The sequence below is a fragment of the Hypanus sabinus genome, chromosome 16, assembly GCF_030144855.1.
Source record: "Hypanus sabinus isolate sHypSab1 chromosome 16, sHypSab1.hap1, whole genome shotgun sequence".
In the NCBI taxonomy this organism is placed as follows: domain Eukaryota; kingdom Metazoa; phylum Chordata; class Chondrichthyes; order Myliobatiformes; family Dasyatidae; genus Hypanus; species Hypanus sabinus.
The window spans coordinates 19,119,080-19,138,219 of record NC_082721.1 but is presented as its reverse complement, the minus strand read 5'-3'; the positions used below and the strand labels follow the sequence as shown (position 1 = coordinate 19,138,219).

Sequence of the window (19,140 nt, the reverse complement as noted above, 5' to 3'; positions counted from 1 at the left end):
TTGATCTTCCTGACATTGAGTGAGAGGTTGTTTTGACACCAGTCAGCCAGATTTTAAAATCTCTTCCCTAGATACTGATCCATCACCACTTTTGAGTCAGACAATGACAATAGAGTTGAGAGCAAACTTAAATATGATGTTGGAACTGTGCTTAGCCTCACAGTCATAAATGCAAAGTGAGTAGAGCAGGAAGCTAATCACACAACCTATTGGTGTACCTGTGTTGATGATGATTGTGGAGAAGATATTGTTGCCAATCCAAACTGACTGGGATCTGCGAGTCACGAAATCAAAGATCCAATTGCACAAGGAGGCTTGCACCCTCTTCATTAGTTTTAAGGGGATGACAGTATTGAATGTAGAGTTCTAGTCAATGAAGAGCATCCTAATGTATGTTCTAGGGTTGAGTAAAGAGCTAATGAAATGGCATCTGCTGTTGACCTGTTGTGAAAACTGGGAAACTGGAGTGGATCCAAGTTGCTCCTCAGACAGGCGTTATTAGGTTTCATCACCAACCTCTCAAAGTACTTCTTCACATAAAATGTAAGTGCTACTGGACGATAGTCATTGAGACAGGTTACCACGTTCTTCTTGGGTGCCAGTATAACTGAAGCCTGCTTGAAGCAGGTGAGTACCTCAACCTGCTGAAGCAAGAAGTTAAAGATGTCAGTGACACTCCAGCCAGTGATTAACATAAGTCTTCAGTACTTGGCTAGGTAACCCATCTTGGCCAGATGCTTTCTGTGGGTTCACCCTCCTCAAGGATGCTCTCAAATTGGCTTCTGAGACTGAAATCACAGCTTCACTGGCAGTGGGAGCTCGTAAACGTACCTCTATTTTGTGTTGCTCAAAGCGATCATAAAAAGCAGTGAGCTCAGCTGGAAGTGAAACCTTGTTGTCACCTACTGTATGTCTCTTAGTTTTACTTTGTAAGACGTGATAATATTCAAGGCCTGCCACAGCTGTTGTGCATCCTTCAGTGATTCCAGTGTGGTCCAGAATTGCCACTTTGTTTGTGAGACAGCTTTCCAGATGTTGTCCATGTTCTCTTATACTTTACTTGGTCACCAAATCTGAACACCACTGATCTGGCCCTCAGCAGCTGGCTGATCTCTTGGTTCATCCATGCTTCGAGTTGGGCAAGACACTAAATGATATTCTAGGGACACGCTCGTCAGCTAGTGACTTTATAAAGTCTGCAACAACTGTGGCATGTTCACTGAGATCCTCTATTGAATCCCTGAACATGTCCAGCCCATTGACTCAAAGCAATCCTGTAGCTAGTGCGCTGCCTCCCTCTACCACCTCTTTGTTGTCCTTACTTATAGAGTCTTACTCTTTAGCCTCTACTTGAATGCAGGTAGAAAGATTTAGCCAGATGGTCAGATTTCCTAAAATGTGGTCTAGGGATGGACCATTGCTAATCATAGCATAACGGTGGTGGAGTGTGTTAGGAGCCCTTGGGCAGCAACTTCTGTATAAGACCAGTGAGTAACTGTTTAATTGTGGTTTCACCTCCAGTATAGATGACAAGGCTCCCAACTAGATCTCCTCTAACTTCCACACATTTGTTCTTATTCCCTCTAAGCAAAACAAGGACAGGGATCCCCTTAGTCTCGCCTGTCACCCCAACCGCCTCAATGTAGTAATTCTGGACACTTCAATAAGATGCCTCCAACATGCACACATTCACCTCCACTCTGACATTCTGAAGTGATCTCTATTTAATGTTCTAGTTCAGTCTTCCATCTTCACCGATACTCACTCATCGATTCACATGGCACCTTCCCAATGAAGCTACAGGGGATGCCTGCTTTGTTTGTATCTTCTTCCTCCCATCCATTGACCCAAATTTTGCACCTAAGTGATGCCAAAATTCAATTGCACTACAATAGTGTTCTTAACATGATCTCCACCACAAAGAAGAAACAAAATGTAGATTGTGTGGCTAATCTGCAGAATAACTCCCTCGTCCAAAATTTGCAGTTGTCTGTCATTCCCATTGTGACCTCTCTTCCCCTGGCTTTTGACACTCTTCCAAGAAAATCCAATGTAAACTGGTCAAACGCATTTCATCTTCTTCTTGACATGACACAGATCTCAAGACTCAACATTAAATTCAACAATGTCAGACAAACATCCTCTCTAAACATAAGAGATTCCACAGATGCTGGAAATCTTGAGTAGCATACACAAAATGCTGGAGGAACTCACCAAGGCAGGCAGGGGATAAACAGATGATGATTCTGGCCAAGACTCTTTAACAAGATCATTCTTTTTCATATTTGAAGGATCTCAGCCCAAATTTGTTGACTGTTTATTCCCCTTCATAATTGCTGCCTGCATTGCTGTAGACCTCCAGCATTTTGTGTGTATTGCTCAGACATCCCTTCTCATGTTGTTTCAGAACTGGCTACTACTAATGAAAAATCACACACTTGTAACATTTGATCTACCTGACTAGCAGAGTATTTTTAGTATTCACAGTTTAATTTCAGATTTCCACCACCTGAAGTTTTTTTTAATCTTACAGTTCTAGGGTTGTTTTGTTTACTCCTTCCCTCCTCCTGCTCCTCACAACTCCAGACAGATAAGCAGCAATTAACCATCTTCTCCCAGCCAACGCCACCACAACTTCTCCCCTGATCTCCACCCTATCCAGAAACTCCCATTTGTCCTCTCCACTCCTCCCCCTTCTCTGCACATTAAAATATGTTGGATTTCTAACTTCTCTTGGTTGTGACTAAAGGTTGGGTGAAAAGTTAAGTCCATCTCCTAACTTATCTCCAGCATTTTCTGTTCTTATTTTAGAGCAATGGTTAGACTTCATTTTCTATTAGTTCATATCTGGAATAAGATATGATAAATGATTATTTTTTTAAAAAGCTATCGTTTCCCTTTCAGAGAAATCACTAATTGCAGTTTTTCAACTCTTCGGCTTTAAGAGAGCTTAGAGTCAATTACCACCTCCCCATTCCGGTTGCCACAGCATTCCTTGATTGACACCTGGACTAGCCAAACACTCGTCAGATCCAGATTAAACCTCTCAGACAATGGACGTCATTGCACCAGTCAAGGGGAGTGGGCGGAGAGCTTCGGCAGTGTCAAAAAAGACGGCAGGTGCATCTTTCTAAAGCTTCATGAAATCAGTATCAATTTTTTGAAGGGTGGGGATAAAGAGTTGCTCAAAACAGCGTTTTCCTTTAAAGAAATTAATGATCGGTGCACGTGGTTTATTGCCTATTAATAGCGCTGCAAAAGTAAAAATCGTGTTGGATCAAGAGCTTTTAAACAAATTGAGGAATATCAAACAAGATTTGAAGAAAATATCACTGTAAAATATCTATGTTATCCATGATCATCATGCCAGCTTCCAAGTCTGGAACTAGCTGCGATTACTGGATAGATGGATCCCACAGGGAGATAGCCTTTGAAGATTACTACACTGTGGCACAGGAATTAGGAAGGTACTGTATTGCAGACAATATTAATGTGGGGGTGTATCTGCAGGCACTAGCATGTGATGAGTGATTGCAGCCTGAACTGCTCGAGCCCTGCGGGCACAGAATGCCTGATAATTAATCGATCTGATTCTAGGCTTTGTTAATTACAGTCATTTAAAATGCGCCGCGAGATTTTATTGTGATAATCCTCGTTGTTAAACGGCAATTTGGAATTTTCAATATATTATTTTTGCTTTGCTAGCATCTGCAGAGCTGCTCCGGAAACTTTATATATATGTATATATAAATTTGAAAAAAATATGTAGGGCATTGCAAAGGATAATTAATAAGAAATGTAGTAAGCATGTGCTTGCATGCAATGTATGTCTCAAGTAAACCGAAAGCCAAGTGTTACTCATGAGAACTGACACACACCTTAGTTTGATTTTAAGATGTTTTTTGACACACGCCTCTGAGACCAAGCTTCACAATTTACTGTTTAAAAAATGCAGCTTACCTGCTGTTTGTGTTGTGATCACTAATATTGAAGCAAGAAATGCCATTGTTTTCTTTTGGTTTACCATCTGTGGCTTCTGGAGGACCTGGAACCTGTGGTCCTTGAATTTCTGCTCATTCCCCACAAGGTATGATGATCCAGAGTTTAATGTCCTTTTTTTCTTGTCCTACACAGTATCTGTTAATTCTGTATTAATTTTTAAAGGATGTTCTTCCATAATAGTAATGCTAATCTTTGGGTCCACATCCAAGGTCCTATACTCTGGAATTCCCTCCTTAAACTCTTTATTTGAGATGCTCCTCAAACTTAACTCTTTGGACACCTGCCTGTAAAATGTCAAAAAGTCAAAGTAAATTTATTATCGAAGTACGTACCTGTCACCTTATATTCCTTAAGATTAATTTTCCTGCAGGCATTTACAGAAAAATAAAGAAATAACAGAGTTTATGAAAATATACATAAAGACCGACAAAAGCCAACGTGCAAAAGAAGACAAGTGGTGCAAATTAAAAAATAGTGCTCAGGGCATGAGTTGTAGAGAACTTGAAAGTGAGTCTGTAGCTCGTGGAATCAGTACAGAGTTGAGGTGAGTGAAGTTATCCATGCTGGTTCAGGAGTCTGATGGTTGAAGGGTAATAATTGTTCCTGAGTCTGGTGTTGTGGGGCCTATGGGTCCTGTATCTCCTCCCCAATGGTGGCAGTAAGAGGAGGGCATGGCCTGGATGGTGGGGGTGCTGCTTTCTTCTGGCAGCGCTCCTTGTAAATACACTCAAGGGTAGGGAAGGTTTTGCGTGTGATGGACCAGGCTGTATCTGCCATTCTATGTAGACTTTTCTGTTCCTGGGAATTGGTGATTCCATACCAGGCTGTGATGAAAGCAGTTAGCCAGTTCGGATGCTCTCCACTGTGTCTCAAATGTGGCTTGGCAACAAGGTGTATTTACTTCTCTGAAGCTTCTTGGAATGCTTAGCTGTGTTAAACTGCTATCGAAATAGACATTGGTTCTAGACCACCAACAAAAAAGGCCTAACAAGTAGCACCATTGCATTGTGTACTTCTTCCGAAATTCACCTTGGTTTGAGCTCAGCAGTATTTCAGAAGTGGGATTAATGTGTATTCAACACCAGAGTCTTCAAGTTGTTGCGTTCATTCATGGCATAGCTGTTGTGGAAATAGGGTTCCTGGGAGTGTGTCAATGTTTGAAAGGACTGCCACAAACACACAGTTATGGCTACAGTTACAATCCCAGGTGCTGGTAGCCAATGCTTGCAGTAGGTTGCTGGTGATGACAGCATTGTCAGGAGGACCAAACGGCAGTATATACATCTCACTGGGGATCCTTCAGACTGTGTCGAGGTTTGGATGGGTTTCTGAGAAACATGGTGCTCTTTTGTAACCCTGCAGTACTTGTGAACTTTTGTTTCCTCTGCAGGACTCCTTGAGATAGTGTCAGTATTTGCAGGAATGGTGCCGGTGTTTGTCAGGTTTCTGAGAGGATGTTTCTATTTGCAAGGACTCCTACAAGGATCAGGGATCTACTTTATTCGCCTTGTACGTTCACTTGTATTAGGGAATTGCTGTGTTGCTTTGGTGCTTCATGCAACAGAAAATGACAACGTTCGACATTTATGCAAAATAATGAATTATATAAAAATAAAGTTAGATGTACAGATATGCAATAAAATGTGCATAAATACATAAATACCAGCATGCATTTACAATGCAAAGAGCATTATGAAAAGTGGTTTGAAGTGTTTACATGCACTGCAGTGACTGAGCTAATAAGATGGGGGGGGTCTAACTACAATGGCTGATCAGATTAATGGCCTGGGGAAAGAAACTGGTGTGAAGAGATTTTTTTTTTGTTTGGAAAGCCCTTTATCGCTTTCCAGAAGGGAGCTTTTGGAAAAGGCAGTTTACTGGGTGGGTAATGTCAACAATGATTTTTCCTGCCTTCTTCTTTGTACTTAGAAAGTATTTTAGCAAGGTAAAGAGTCCTAAACTTCCCAGAAAGTTTGTCAAATACAGATTAACTCTTAGTATTTCTTAATAACAGGAGAGGTGAGCTAAAGAGTGGATTTTAAGGGGAAAAGAGGAGTCCAGTGGTGTGGAAGTTCGGGGAGAAAATTCCAGAGCTTGGGACATTGGCAGCTGAAGGCATGGTTGCCGTTGAAGTTGGTTAAATTCAAGAGTGACCTGGCTAGAACTTAAGTACAAAAGGTATCTCGATTGGTCATAAATAGATTCTGCAGACGCTGGATATCTGACAAAGGGTCTCAGCTCAAAGCGTTTACTGCTTTATTCCCCTGCATAGATGCTGCCTGACTTAAATGGTTATAAGGCTGGATGAAGTTACAGAGAAAGGGAGGGAGATTTGAGGCCATGGAGAATTTGAAAAGCAGGATGAGAACTTGTATCGGGACAGTGCTTGTCTTTGGATAGTGTACATCAACAAGCACATAAGTGAATGGAACAAGGTGCCAGGTTAAGACATAGCTACAGGATTTTAAATTATTTCAAACTTATGGTAGGTTGAACAAGGTGGTGGTGAAGTCTGCAGGAGACAAAGCCATGGGGGGTTGTGTTTGATCAGCAGCTGAGGTGAGGCAGAGATGGAATTGGGCAATGTTACAAATATGGAATTAAGTCATCTTAAAGATGGCACAGCTTTGTGGCTCAAAGGAACGAACTGCCAGAAGGAGTGCCAAGTACAATGACTACATTTAAAAGATATTTGTACATGTATATTGATAGGAAAGGTTGAGGGATATTCATCAAACACAGACTTACAGAACCAGCTTACGTAGACATCTTGGTTGGCATGCACCAGCTGGGCCAAGACTTTGTTTTCATAATGATTGACTCTATGACCCTGAAGCTCATCCTGGTCCTGTGAAGCTTTAAATGACATTATTCACTTACATACATTTGTAAAGAAGGGCAGGGGAAGACTAGTACTGCTCCGTCACGGCTCTAGCGATCTAAGTTCGGGTGCTCTCTATTTGGGGTTTACATGTTCTCCCTGCAACCACATGGAATTCCCTCCAGGACAGCTTAGTTCCTTTCCATATCCCAAAGACACGGACGTCAAAGGTTAAAGTATATTTATTATCAAAGTACACAAATGTCACCGTGTACCATTCTGAGACTCACATTCTCACACTAGAACAAAGAAATACAACAAAAATTATATAACATAATAAACTATATACAATAGAATCATCGGTAAGTTTGTTGGCTGCAGTAAAATTGCTCAACGTGCAAGTGGGTTTGGAGATGAGCGTATGAGCTAAGTGGAAATCATTGGAGGAATGAGATTGAAGGATTGCTTTGAGAAGCATAACTGAGGCAGTGGGTTGAATGGGCTTCTTCTAGGTCATATGGATGTAAATGAATAGAGTGTGGGACAACAAGATCAGTCTTCCCAGTGCTTAGTTGCAGGAAATGTACACAGAGTCGGATAAAGTGAAGGAATGGGCCAGTGTACATGTGGAAAATAAGGGGCAGCACATAAGCAACAGAAGCGAAGCCAAGGATGGATCTTTGAAAAGACCATATGTAATGGGACAGATGAGAGAATGGAAATCCATTGGTGTTGATTCTCTGACTATGACTGAATATATAAGAATGGAACTAGGTGAAGGTGTTATCTCTGAGCTGGATGCGTGTGAAGGGGCTGCATCAAAGACTGAATGCAAGTTGAGAAACACAAGGAGGCAGAAGCTTGAGCAACACACATGAAATGTTGGAGGAGCTCAGCAGGTCTGGCAGCATCTGTTGCAAAAAGTACAGTCAATGTTTTGGGACAAAACGTCGACTGTACTTTTTTCCATAGATGCCTCCTGGCCTGCTGAGTTCCTCCAGCATTTTGTGTGCGTTGCTTGGATTTCCAGCATCTGCAGATTTTCTCTTGCTTGAGGTGGAAGTTTCCCTGGTCACAATCTCACAGGATGCCATTCTGGTACTGTCCTGGGGCAAAACCTGATTCGTCTTCACCTTCTTTAGCCCGTCACCCCGACTGGACCATAAGCCACCAAAGGAGTTTGCTAGAGTCCTTTGTCTTGGGATTCTCAAAGGTTGAGCTGCTCTGTGGCTTCCGTATTCACCACATGACTTAATATATCTTCTTGGTGAAGGTCATCCCTCTCTTAGGTATGAGGGCTGTGGATTTTCTGTTGGCACTGCTATAGCTCTGGGCTTTTACGGAATGGGGTTGCTAGCCCCATGCCCACCCCTCCACCTCTTGCAGCTGGGCTTGGGAACATCCTTGGCAGAATTCAAAACATGATTGGAGACGGCCAAAAATTGACGACTGACCTTTCAGTTTTGGTGGAATAGTGAGACCTTGAGCTCCCACTGGATAATGTCAGGTTGGCAAAGATCTGCGGGTGGCTTGGGCTGGTGCAGGGTGGTGGGCAAAGGAGATAGCAAATGCTTTCTGTGCAGCTGCCCCAAAACTGAGAAGGTAATTAAGAGCCAATCACATTGGCATCACAGATGGACCAGAATGGTAAGGAGAGTTTATTTCTTCTCCTGAAGGACTTCACTGTGTTTTCATGTTCACCTCAAATAGTCAAAAAATGACCATTTTGATTAGTTAGTTAATCCCAGATTCAAATAATTAATTGAAAATAGGACTATGAAGATGTGTTGAGCGAGCGAGGGCTTTTTTTTGGAGAGAAGGAGGATGAGAGGCAACTTGATAGAGGTATGCAAAATGATAAGAGGCATAGTTCGAGCGGATAGCCAGAGACTTTGTTCCAGGGCAAAAATAGCTAATACCATTCACCAAGGAACATAATTGTAAAGTGATTGGAGAAAAGTACAGGGGTGGGGGCAATATCAGAGGTAAGTTTTTTGAGGGTGGTGGGCACATGGAATGCCCTACCAGAGGTAGACAAATAAAGTCAGATAGACAAATAAAAGACAGAGAAATTATAAGTTATGTAAGAGTGAAGGTTTAATCAGAGGTTCCCTAACTTTTTTATGCCATGGAGCAATACCATTAAGCAAGGGATCAGTGAAATCCAGATTTGGGAACCCGTGAGTTAGAAAGAAATTAGAATTGGTTAAAAGGTCAGCACAACATCACGGGCTAAAGGGCCTGTATTGTGGTATAAATTCTTAAATTAAACCTGTGTATCCAAATCAATTGTGCAGAACAGTGTATTTAATGGTTTAACCACTATGTCGCCATAACTTATATGATGCTATGCTGTCTGAAGCTCCCAAATGATCCTCTCCCACTCTCTGGAGCAGCTGAGGATTCACCTGCCGACACCCTTGTCGTCTCTGGTGCATTCCTTCCTTTGAGGTCTCACACAGGACGCCAACGCGGCTCCCACGGAAATATATCCTGGTAAAATTGCAAAGTGGGCAAGAACAAAGGTCTGAAACCAGGCATGACTGCCCAAAACTTTCTCCAGAGTTTCTGAAGTAAAAATAAACCCATCAGAAGTCCTGTGATAAATACCGTCACTGAGTCACAGAAGAAAGCAGCTGTAAGGTTGTAATATTTATTGCCAGCTTAACCTTCATCTCCTTCCATCCATCTGTGCTTTCACCTTAGTTTCCCTGGCAAGATCTAATAAGCTTGGGAAATCTGAGTGCCCTGGGTTAGGTTCCAAACATTGCCCTTTAACAAGCTATTTCCACGTTTAAATTAGCATTCTGACTTTCCGAAACGGTTTTCCCAACAACGACTTCACATACTCGGGTCTCACCTGGGAGCTGGCGGCTTCACAACAGCTTTCCTCCTCCCACACTAATCACAGGTTAAAATGCCCCTTCATAAGTCAACACCAACCTCTTGCATTGTGATTTTTTTTTATTATTAGCTTGTAATTCAATTAGAAGGACAAACTAATTAAAACTGTTACTTGAAAACAATTTCACATACAGGAAATCCCACTTCAAGAAATCTGTCATTTTGTGATATTAGATTGAATTTTAAATATGTCAGAAGCGTTTTGATGAGGGAGTTTTTTTGATTAGTGTCTACTTTCCTTATTAATTAGTGAGTGGAAAGTATATTTTCTGAGCCAATTGAGAATAGATGAATTCAACGTGAACATTGTCGTTCTATTTTACCTGGTAGACTCATGATGCAATGGTAATGCAGATCTTGCCTAATCATAGCACAAATCTATCTAATTTGAGTTTAAATGAATCACCACTAATTGCTTTTGGGACCTGGGTGTAATTGGTAATGAAACACCGAGACGTTTCCAAGTAATTCAGCAAGTCTATAGATTGAGTTGCTTTTTAAAGTAGCACTGTGACATTTTCGGTATGCCACTGGGTGTTTTACAGTTGAGTCCTTTGGTCAGGGTTGACAATGGAAGTGACAGCCTAGATGTCTATACATGCAAGTCTGGGCAGTAAAATATGGATTGCAATCTATTGCCCATGTAGCAAGCTCCCCCTCTCCACACAGCTGGTGAATCCAAAGGAATGGCAGAAGCCGATACAGTTTGGCACCAGTGGCGTCACAGGAGTTACCAGTCAGCATTGAACTCAACTTCAGACCACCAAAGGGACTTCAGCTCTGAATTTTTCCCTTCCAATTTACTCCCAAAGCCTTCCCCATGAGTGAGTATAGCCGCAAGCCAGCGGAGGCTTGAGATCAGAGTTTTCCTTCTCATAGATGAACTGCCAACTGTGGCTGACAAGCCCAACCTGCCTGTAGTGACTGCTTTTTAGCCACCAGTAACCTGCCTTTGCCCCTTCTCCTGTCAGTAGAAATAATTCCACTGGGATTAGTAGCTAAACCATACATGAAGGACAGGAGCTGGACTTGGTTGTCAGAGACTATTTGAGACACACACTATTGGGAACATTTAATAGGTAGTGGGGGTTTGTCCCCACATCCACTCCTGGCTATAACAACCTTAAAGTGCTTTCCAGTTAATAGAGCTCTTTCAAAGTACAGTCACTGTGGTAATATGGCAGCTAGTTTTTGTACAACAAGCTCCATTCAGTTTCAATGTGGGAACAGCCAGATAATTTTTCATTAGAATTTATTTAATGGATAATCATTGGGCATGAGATTCAAGATAATTCCCATGATATTGTTGTAGTGCCTTGCACCATAAACATTATTGGGTCATCAATTCAGCAGATGCTGGAAATCCAGGGCAACACTTACAAAATACCGGTGGGACTCAGCAGGTCAGGCATCTTCTATGGAGAGGAATAAACAGTCGACGTTTCGGGCCTGATGAGTCCCGGTGAAGGGATTTGGCCCGAAACATCGAATGTTTGTTCCTGACCAACATTAAAGAGTCTCAGTTTGGCATCACTTCTAAAAGATGGGAGTTAGAGTCATTGAAAGATGAGCTTGGTTTCCAATTGGCTTATCATTGCCACATGAGGATCTAACCTGGTCCCAACATATCGATGTAGTTATAAAGAAGGCAAGACAGCGGTTTTACTTTATTAGGAGTTTGAAGAGATTTGGCATGTCAACAAATACACTCAAAAACTTATATTGTTGTACCATGGAGAGCATTCTGACAGGCTGCACCACTGTCTGGTATGGAGGGGCTACTGCACAGGACCGAAAGAAGCTGCAGAAGATTGTAAATCTAGTCAGCTCCATCTTGGGCACTAGCCTACAAAGAACCCAGGACATCTTTAGGGAGCGGTGTCTCAGAAAGGCAGTGTCCATTATAGAGGACCCCCAGCACCCAGGGTATGCCCTTTTCTCACTGTTACCATCAGGTAGGAGATACAGAAGCCTGAAGGCACACACTCAGCGATTCAGGAACAGCTTCTTCCCCTCTGCCATCCAATTCCTAAATGGACATTGAATCTTTGGACACTACCTCAATTTTTCAAGATGCAGTATTTCTGTTTTTGCTCATTTTTAAAATCTATTCAATAAATGTAATTGATTTTCTTGTTTATTTATTATTATTATTATTTTTTTCTCTCTCTCTGCTAGATTATGTATTACATTCAACTCACATACCGGTGATAATAAACCTGAGATATAGTGAAAACCTGTTTTTCATTGAATCAGGCAATTCAGCCCACCGGGTACCTGCTGACCATCAACGCCCCCATTTACACTAATTGTACTTCAATCCCATTTTCAGGTTCCCTCCATTCTCATGAATTCATGCCTAATTCCTACATACTAGTGACAATTTACAGCAACCATCTAACCTCGCAATCTGCACGTCTTTGGGATGTGGGAGAAAATTCGATTAAACGGGGGAACCCCACCGAGACACAGGGGGAAAGTGCAAACTCCACAAGATCAACATTGTACCTGGATCTCTATGAGGCAGCAGCTCTGCTGGCTGTGTTGCAGTCCTGACATGGCGGTACTCCCTGAGGACTGCAGTAGAGAACTAGCCTACATCTTTGCATGCTCTATTTGATCTAATAATGTAATCTTAAACATCTTTCATTTGACCACTGGCAAAAGATTTTGTCTTTAAATGCACATCTTTTATTCTTGCAATTAGTCTGAAAAGAAGATTCTAAAGATTAACTTTATTTGTCACGTGTATATGAAGTGCACTGTTTGCATCAGATCAAGTCATTCAGTATATTGCTGGGCAGCCTGCAAATGTCGCCACACCTCCAGCGCCGACATAGCAAGCCCACAACACAGTAACCCTAACATCGTGGAGTGTGGGAGGAAACTCACACAGTCACGGGCAGAAGCTACAAGCGCCTTGCAGACGGTGGCGGGAATTGAACCCAGATCTTACAGATGGCATGCTGTAAAGCGTTGTGCTAACCTCTACGCAACCATGCCACCCCCTGTGAAGCCACAAACCTGTTGTAAATCTTACCTTGGTATAATTATGGCGGACCCATCATGTGACTGTATTTCTGGATCAAGTCATGTGTGTGTTCAACACTATTGACTTATGCACTGTTACACGCATCATTGTAGACCATAAGATGTACTGTTTAGTGTAGACTTGGTAGCTCTGTAGCATTTAGCATGAAGGTATTACAGCTCGGGACATTCCGGTGCCATCTGTAAGGTGTTTGTTCATTATCCCCGTGACTGCATGGTAATAATTGTTATTGAACCTGATGGTGTGGGACTTTAGGCTCCTGTAGTCCTTCCAAACTGTTGTAATGAAGGAAATGAGTTAGAAAATTTACGAACAGCAAACAGCATTGATTCAAGGAGAAATCCCAGCACCTATGATGTCATCGTGCTTTCAGAGCAGCCAAGTACATTAAAGAATTATGACCGGGATTACAAATTTGAAACATTATGCAGAACTAAATAAAATTTGGGCATCCTTGCACCTAATTAATTCAAAAGCAAAAATATTAGAAATATTTTAAAGAAGAAAAGGAAGTTTACCTTTATATTGAAAAAAAAACAATAAAATAATGCTTCAGAGTAAGGATTAGTACTGAGGTAACCTTCTCATAAGTAATTAAAGAATTATTTTTAAAGCTCACTTTGAGCTTATATGACTATGCATAAGATTTCAGGGTATTTTTCCAATTGGAGTGTTTCAAAAATAACTGAATTTCACAGGACAAACAAGAGAAAATCTGCAGATGCTGAAAATCCAAGCAACACACACGAAATGCTGGAGGAACTCAGCAGGCCATGCAGCATCTATGGAAGAAAGTACAGTTGACGTTTCAGGCTGAGACCCTTCGGCAGGACTTTGGCCCAAAATGTCAACTGTACTTTTTTCCATACTTGCTGCCTGAACGTACTGAGTTCCTCCAGCACTTTGATTGTGCTGCTTGAATTTCACAGGAGTTCAAGTGACTTTTCTTGATAGTGATGGAGAAAGCTGCCAATAGGATAGCCCGGGGAGGTTCGCTACATTACTGCCTGGAGCTCAGGAACTTCAGTATAAAGCTAACCAGTGGCAGATGCTGAGATACATCCTTGAATGCACTGGGACACCTCATCAGTGATGTAACCTGGGGTCATCAAGTGCTTTGGTTCTTTCAACATCAGATGCTCTCACCCCGATGACCCAGCCAGGGTTGATCAGGCCCTGGCTTGTGTCCCAGCAGCACTGGTCCATGGGTCACACCTCTTGATCCACAGCCATCTGGAGGCTCGCACAGCAGTCTCTGTGACAGTCCTGACAGCATTTTTCTCTGCAGTCCCCGTTAATGCCAAGGAGATGGTAAGTTCTGCACAGCGTGCAGCCAGCTAAACCTCTACACCCTCCCCCTATACGCTCGTATCGTGCCCCCACCCCCACCCCTGTCATTCTTCTGGTAACGATGACAAATATTGCTGGCTTTAGCATCATTACTGTCTCCAAAACTAGGACATAGAACTTCCATCGCAATAGCAGATGATATAACCCAACCTGTTTGTGTCATCTTATTTTGTCATTATCACATGTCACTTTCTGGGATCTACCTGTGCTTCCTACCTTACAACAATATCAACAGTACAGAAGTATTTAAGTGGCTGCAATGCTCAGCTCAACACTGAACTGATTCCACAACCAACGGGCTCACTTTCAAGGATGCTACAATTCATCTTCTCCATATTATTTACTACTTATTTGTCGTTTACAGTTCGCTTTTCATTTTTGGATTTGCAGTTTGTCATTTTTTGCATACGGGTTGTTTGTCCATTTTTATTTGTGTGTATGTTTTTTTTATTGATGCCACTGTCTCTTTGTATCTACTGTGAATGCCTGCAAGAAAATGAATCTGAGGCTTGTATATGGTGACATTTATGTACTTTGATAATAAATTTACTTTGAACTTTGAAGTTGTTCTGTGATGTCTGGCATTGTAAAACTACAAGTCTTTCCCTCCCTGCAACACAAATGACTGCCTATATTAGAAGACCCAAATAACTCTTGATCTGGTTCAACATTTGCAATCATGTAATTGATTTAAACTAGGAAAGAATTATTCATTCTTCTTCCAGATAATTCACGTCTTTTACAATGTTTCAGGAAACTCGAGATGAATTATACTATAAACACAAGAGTTTCAGCAGATGCTAGAAATCCAGAAAAAACAATGCTAGGGGAACTCAGCAAATCAGGCACCATCTATGGTATGGAATAAATAGTGGATATTTTGGTTCAGGACCCTTCATCAGGACTCAAAATGATATTATGGTTATGTATTTTCTGTAACAGTTCCTGTGCCTCCGAGATGAAGTTCAGAAACTAAGTTACTTCGTAGGACTTTTTTTTTGCCGTTCATTCTTTAGGGTTCTCTTCTGTTTTCGTGGATGTCTGTGAAGAGTTAGAATTTCAGGTTGGATACTGTATACATTCTCTGATATTAAATTGAACCATTGATTATTGATATGGCAAAGTGAATCTTACCATGCAGCTGAAAAATTCACCTTTAGTTATATAAACCTGGAATTAAAAAGTACTGGTAATGATGACAACAGAACTATGGTATTGTGAAAACCCAACTGATTCACCAATGTCCATCGTGGAATGAAATTTCCATCCTTACGCAGTCTGGTTCCAGATCCTTCAATTTAACTGCCCTTTGAAAAGAAGGCAGGCAAGCCATTTGGGGTGGACAATATGTATTGGCCCAGTCAGTGATGCTTATGAGTGACAATGATGCTTTGTATGTAGAGTGTCCTAACAACAGCTACTAATTCGGCAGATATATGGGCTAGACAACACCATGAATGTAAAGAAAGCCACACACTTTCTTTTGTATTTTTTGCATATATTTTTATGAATAAAGCTTTTATTTTTATTTAAAGATACAGTGTGGGGCAGGTCCTTACAGCGCAATGAGCCACGCCAACCAGCAGCCCACCTATTTAACCGTAGGCTGATCACGGGACAATTTACAATCATCAATTAACCTACTAACCGATATGTTTTTGGAATGTGGGAGGAAACCAGAGCACCCGGAGGAAACCCATATGGTCACAGGAAGAACATACAAACTTCTTACAGACAGTGCAGGAATTGAACTCTGAACTTTGACACCCTGTTGCACTAGCCACAATGATACAGTGACGCCCCATGCTATTTTATGGTTTGTTTTTGAAATTTTTAAAAATTCCAGAATAGATTGCTGCAGCCAGGCAGCCATAGTTATAGAGCAGCTCCAGTCAACCATGGTTAGCAGCTTTTCTACCCGTACTCCCCAGTGGGTCGAGTGCTGGTCTCTGCTCAACACCTTTCAGAGCTGTGACTGGGAAGCCAGTTTGGAGGGTGACATTTACAGCCAAACTCTCACCATTTGACACAGCAGACAACTGTTTCAATGTGACCTTCCAATTCATTTTTTCCCCTTCAAATGCATTCTAGTTCATTCAGAATGATTTAGTGTGAGAATGTGACAGCTTTCTTCTGTGCACATTACCTGGGAAGCTTGTTTTCTCTGTCTCCAGTCAATTGCACCCTGATGCATTATTAGTGAGTTGAGAAGGATACCTCGGCACTAACCCTTGGGCAGAAATTGACTGTTCAATCTCCTGACTTGTTCAGGTCACATTTCTATAAGGTGAAGATAGACCTCCCCACATTTAGATCAATGTCATAATAAAGTAGTTTGGTCAATTGTTTCCCATTTGATCCCACGTTCATGTTTGAAATATGTGTCTCCATCGAGCAGCTTTAGGTAAAATGTTTGACTTCAAATGTTGACCTTGTTCTTACTTAGGCCTGACTGGCTAAACTTCTGCATGACTATCTAGGGTTTTACTTCAGATATTCAACATCTGCAGTATTTTATTTTGCTATTAGAGCTAAAACCTACAGCCTAACTGAAGATATAGGATTGATTTCTAAAAAGGTGTTCTATATGGTCCCTCTCCCTCTATGTGTGTGCCTGTATATGTGTATATCTCTTATGATCTCATTGAACATCAGAATCGTGCTTCTGAGACAATCTACTGACAATCTGGAACACCCCTTTGGCTACAAGTCTGGTACCACTGGACTGTGAGATGGCTAATATGGTACTTATAGGCATCCGTTAGTCTCATGAGACCATGGATTTGAGCCTTGGAAGGTTTCCAGGGCGCAGGCCTGGGCAGGGTTGTATGGGAGACCGGCAGTTGCCCAAGCTGTAAGCCTTCCCCTCTCCATGCCACCGATGTTGTCCAAGGGAAGGGCACTAGGACCCAAGCAGCTTGGCACCGGTGACGTCGCAGAGCAATGTGTTGTTAAGTGCCTTGCTCAAGGACACAACACATTGTCTCAGCTAGTGGTACTACTATTTACAAAAACAAGAAAATGATGGATGGATTTACTACAGACCAGCCAACCTTACATCTGTGGTGGGCAAGTTATTTAGGATCCAGCTTCAATCAATGGAAGCACAAGTTAATCGAGGACCCACAGCATGAATTTATTCAGGAAAAGTCATGTCTGAGTGTTCTAATAATTTATTTTGGAGAGGTGCAAAGAGGGAGCTGGAAAGTTAGTGCACTACATGTGCACCGTGCGGATTTCAGCAAGGCTAAGTCCCACGTGGCGCATGATCGAGAGAGTGAAACCACGTGGAATCCAAGGAGAAGTACAAGCCTGGTTTAAAAATCATCTCAGAAGAAGCAGAAAGTGAGAGTCTGTATACAGTGGGGCTCCCCACACTGGAGCACTAGGTACATAGATTCCATGATATATATTAGTAATCTGGACCCAAGCATTTGAGCACCAATGAATGCAGTCAATGACACCTAAATTATCAGAATGGTTGATGAGCTGCAGGAGGTTATCGTATTAGGTGGACACAAAGGAGGCGAGGTAGAATTCTATTCAGAGAGCTATAAAGTCATTAATTTAGGGAGGGTAAGTACACAAGGGAATAGATGATAATTGGTGAGATACTAAAAAGTGCAAATGACTAAATGAGTCTTGTCCCACAGATCCTTGAAAGTAGCAGAGCAGGTAGGTTGACAAGGCATACTGGATGCTAGCCTTAATCAAACAAGATAGAGGATATAGGACAGGGAGATCATGCTAGAATTCAATAGGCAACAGAGAGCTGTTTGTTATAAACACAAAAAAAAGTCTGCTGATACTGGAAATCAAAAGCAACACACACAAAATGCTGGAGGAAATGAATAAACAGTCAACGTTTTGGGCCGAGACCCTTCTTCAGGACTGAAAGGAAGAGACCATGAATAAGAAGGTGAGGGGACGGGAAGGGGGCTAGCTAGAAGGAGATATGTGAAGCCAGGTGGGTGGGAAAGGTAAAAGGCTGGAGAAGAAGGAATCTGACAGGAGATGAGAGTGGACCATAGAAGAAAGGAAAGGAGGAGGGGACACAGGGAGAAGTGATAGGCAGGTAAGCAGAGGTAAAAGGCCAGAGTAGGGAATAGAAGAAGAGGGAGGGGGAGGACAAAATATTTTAACAAAAGATGAAATCAATATTTATGTCATCGGGTTGGAGGATGCCCAGCTGGATGTAAGGTGTTGCTCCTCCACCCTGAGGGTGTCCTCATCTTGGCATAAGTGGAGGCCATGGACCGACATGGTTTATTGTGCCAGGATGAGGCTCCCACAGGATGGAGGAGCAACACCTTGTATTCTATCTGAGTAGTCCCCAAATAATGGCTACCAAACTTTAAGCACTAGAAACAATGCAGGGGAGATTTACAGTGCTAGAGAATTATGGAGACCAATTTTTGCTTGAGGTGTGTGATGAACTGGCTGATTGTTATTCCCAATAATCAGGAAATCTGTGCTGAAAGGTGATGGAGATAGAAGTCCTCAGTGAATTTGATAGGTCAATTGTTGGAATAGCTTTAGTCTATGACTGAAGGCTGAGAAGTTTGCTTCACCTGATCAGTTCCATTTTTGTTCAGTCCACAATGGATTAAGTTATCTGATGAAGGGTGTCAGCCTGAAACATCAGCTGTTTATTTCCTGCAAAGATACTGCCTGACTTGCTGAGTTTCTCCAGCATTTTGTGTGGAATTACTCCAGATTTCCTGCATCTCAGATTCAGATTCAGTTTATTGTCATTTAGAAACCACAAATGCAATGCAGTTAAAAAATGAGACAACGTTCCTCCAGAATGATATCACAAAAGCACATGACAAAACAGACTACACTGGAAAATCCACATAACGTTTGGCAATCCCCAATCCAGAGTCCGGAGAGGCTGCTGCGTATTAATATCGTGCTACCATCTTAGCACGTTCCCCGGAAAGGAGCTCCACAGCTACTAGACAAAACAAGACCAGAAACTAAAGCTACAAGACCTGCACAAAACCACATA

At 41.9% G+C, this 19,140-nt stretch overlaps 1 protein-coding gene across 1 annotated transcript in view; it reads left to right on the top strand.

Annotated features, from left to right (window-relative positions):
* The first annotated feature begins 3,345 nt into the window (after positions 1-3,345).
* Positions 3,346-19,140, top strand: part of LOC132406050 (calcium/calmodulin-dependent protein kinase type IV-like) — a 139,443-nt gene continuing 123,648 nt past the window's right edge. Inside the window, exon 1 of the mRNA XM_059991229.1 lies at positions 3,346-3,467. Within this exon, the coding sequence (XP_059847212.1) occupies positions 3,346-3,467 (122 nt within the window). The remainder of the gene's footprint in view (positions 3,468-19,140) is intronic.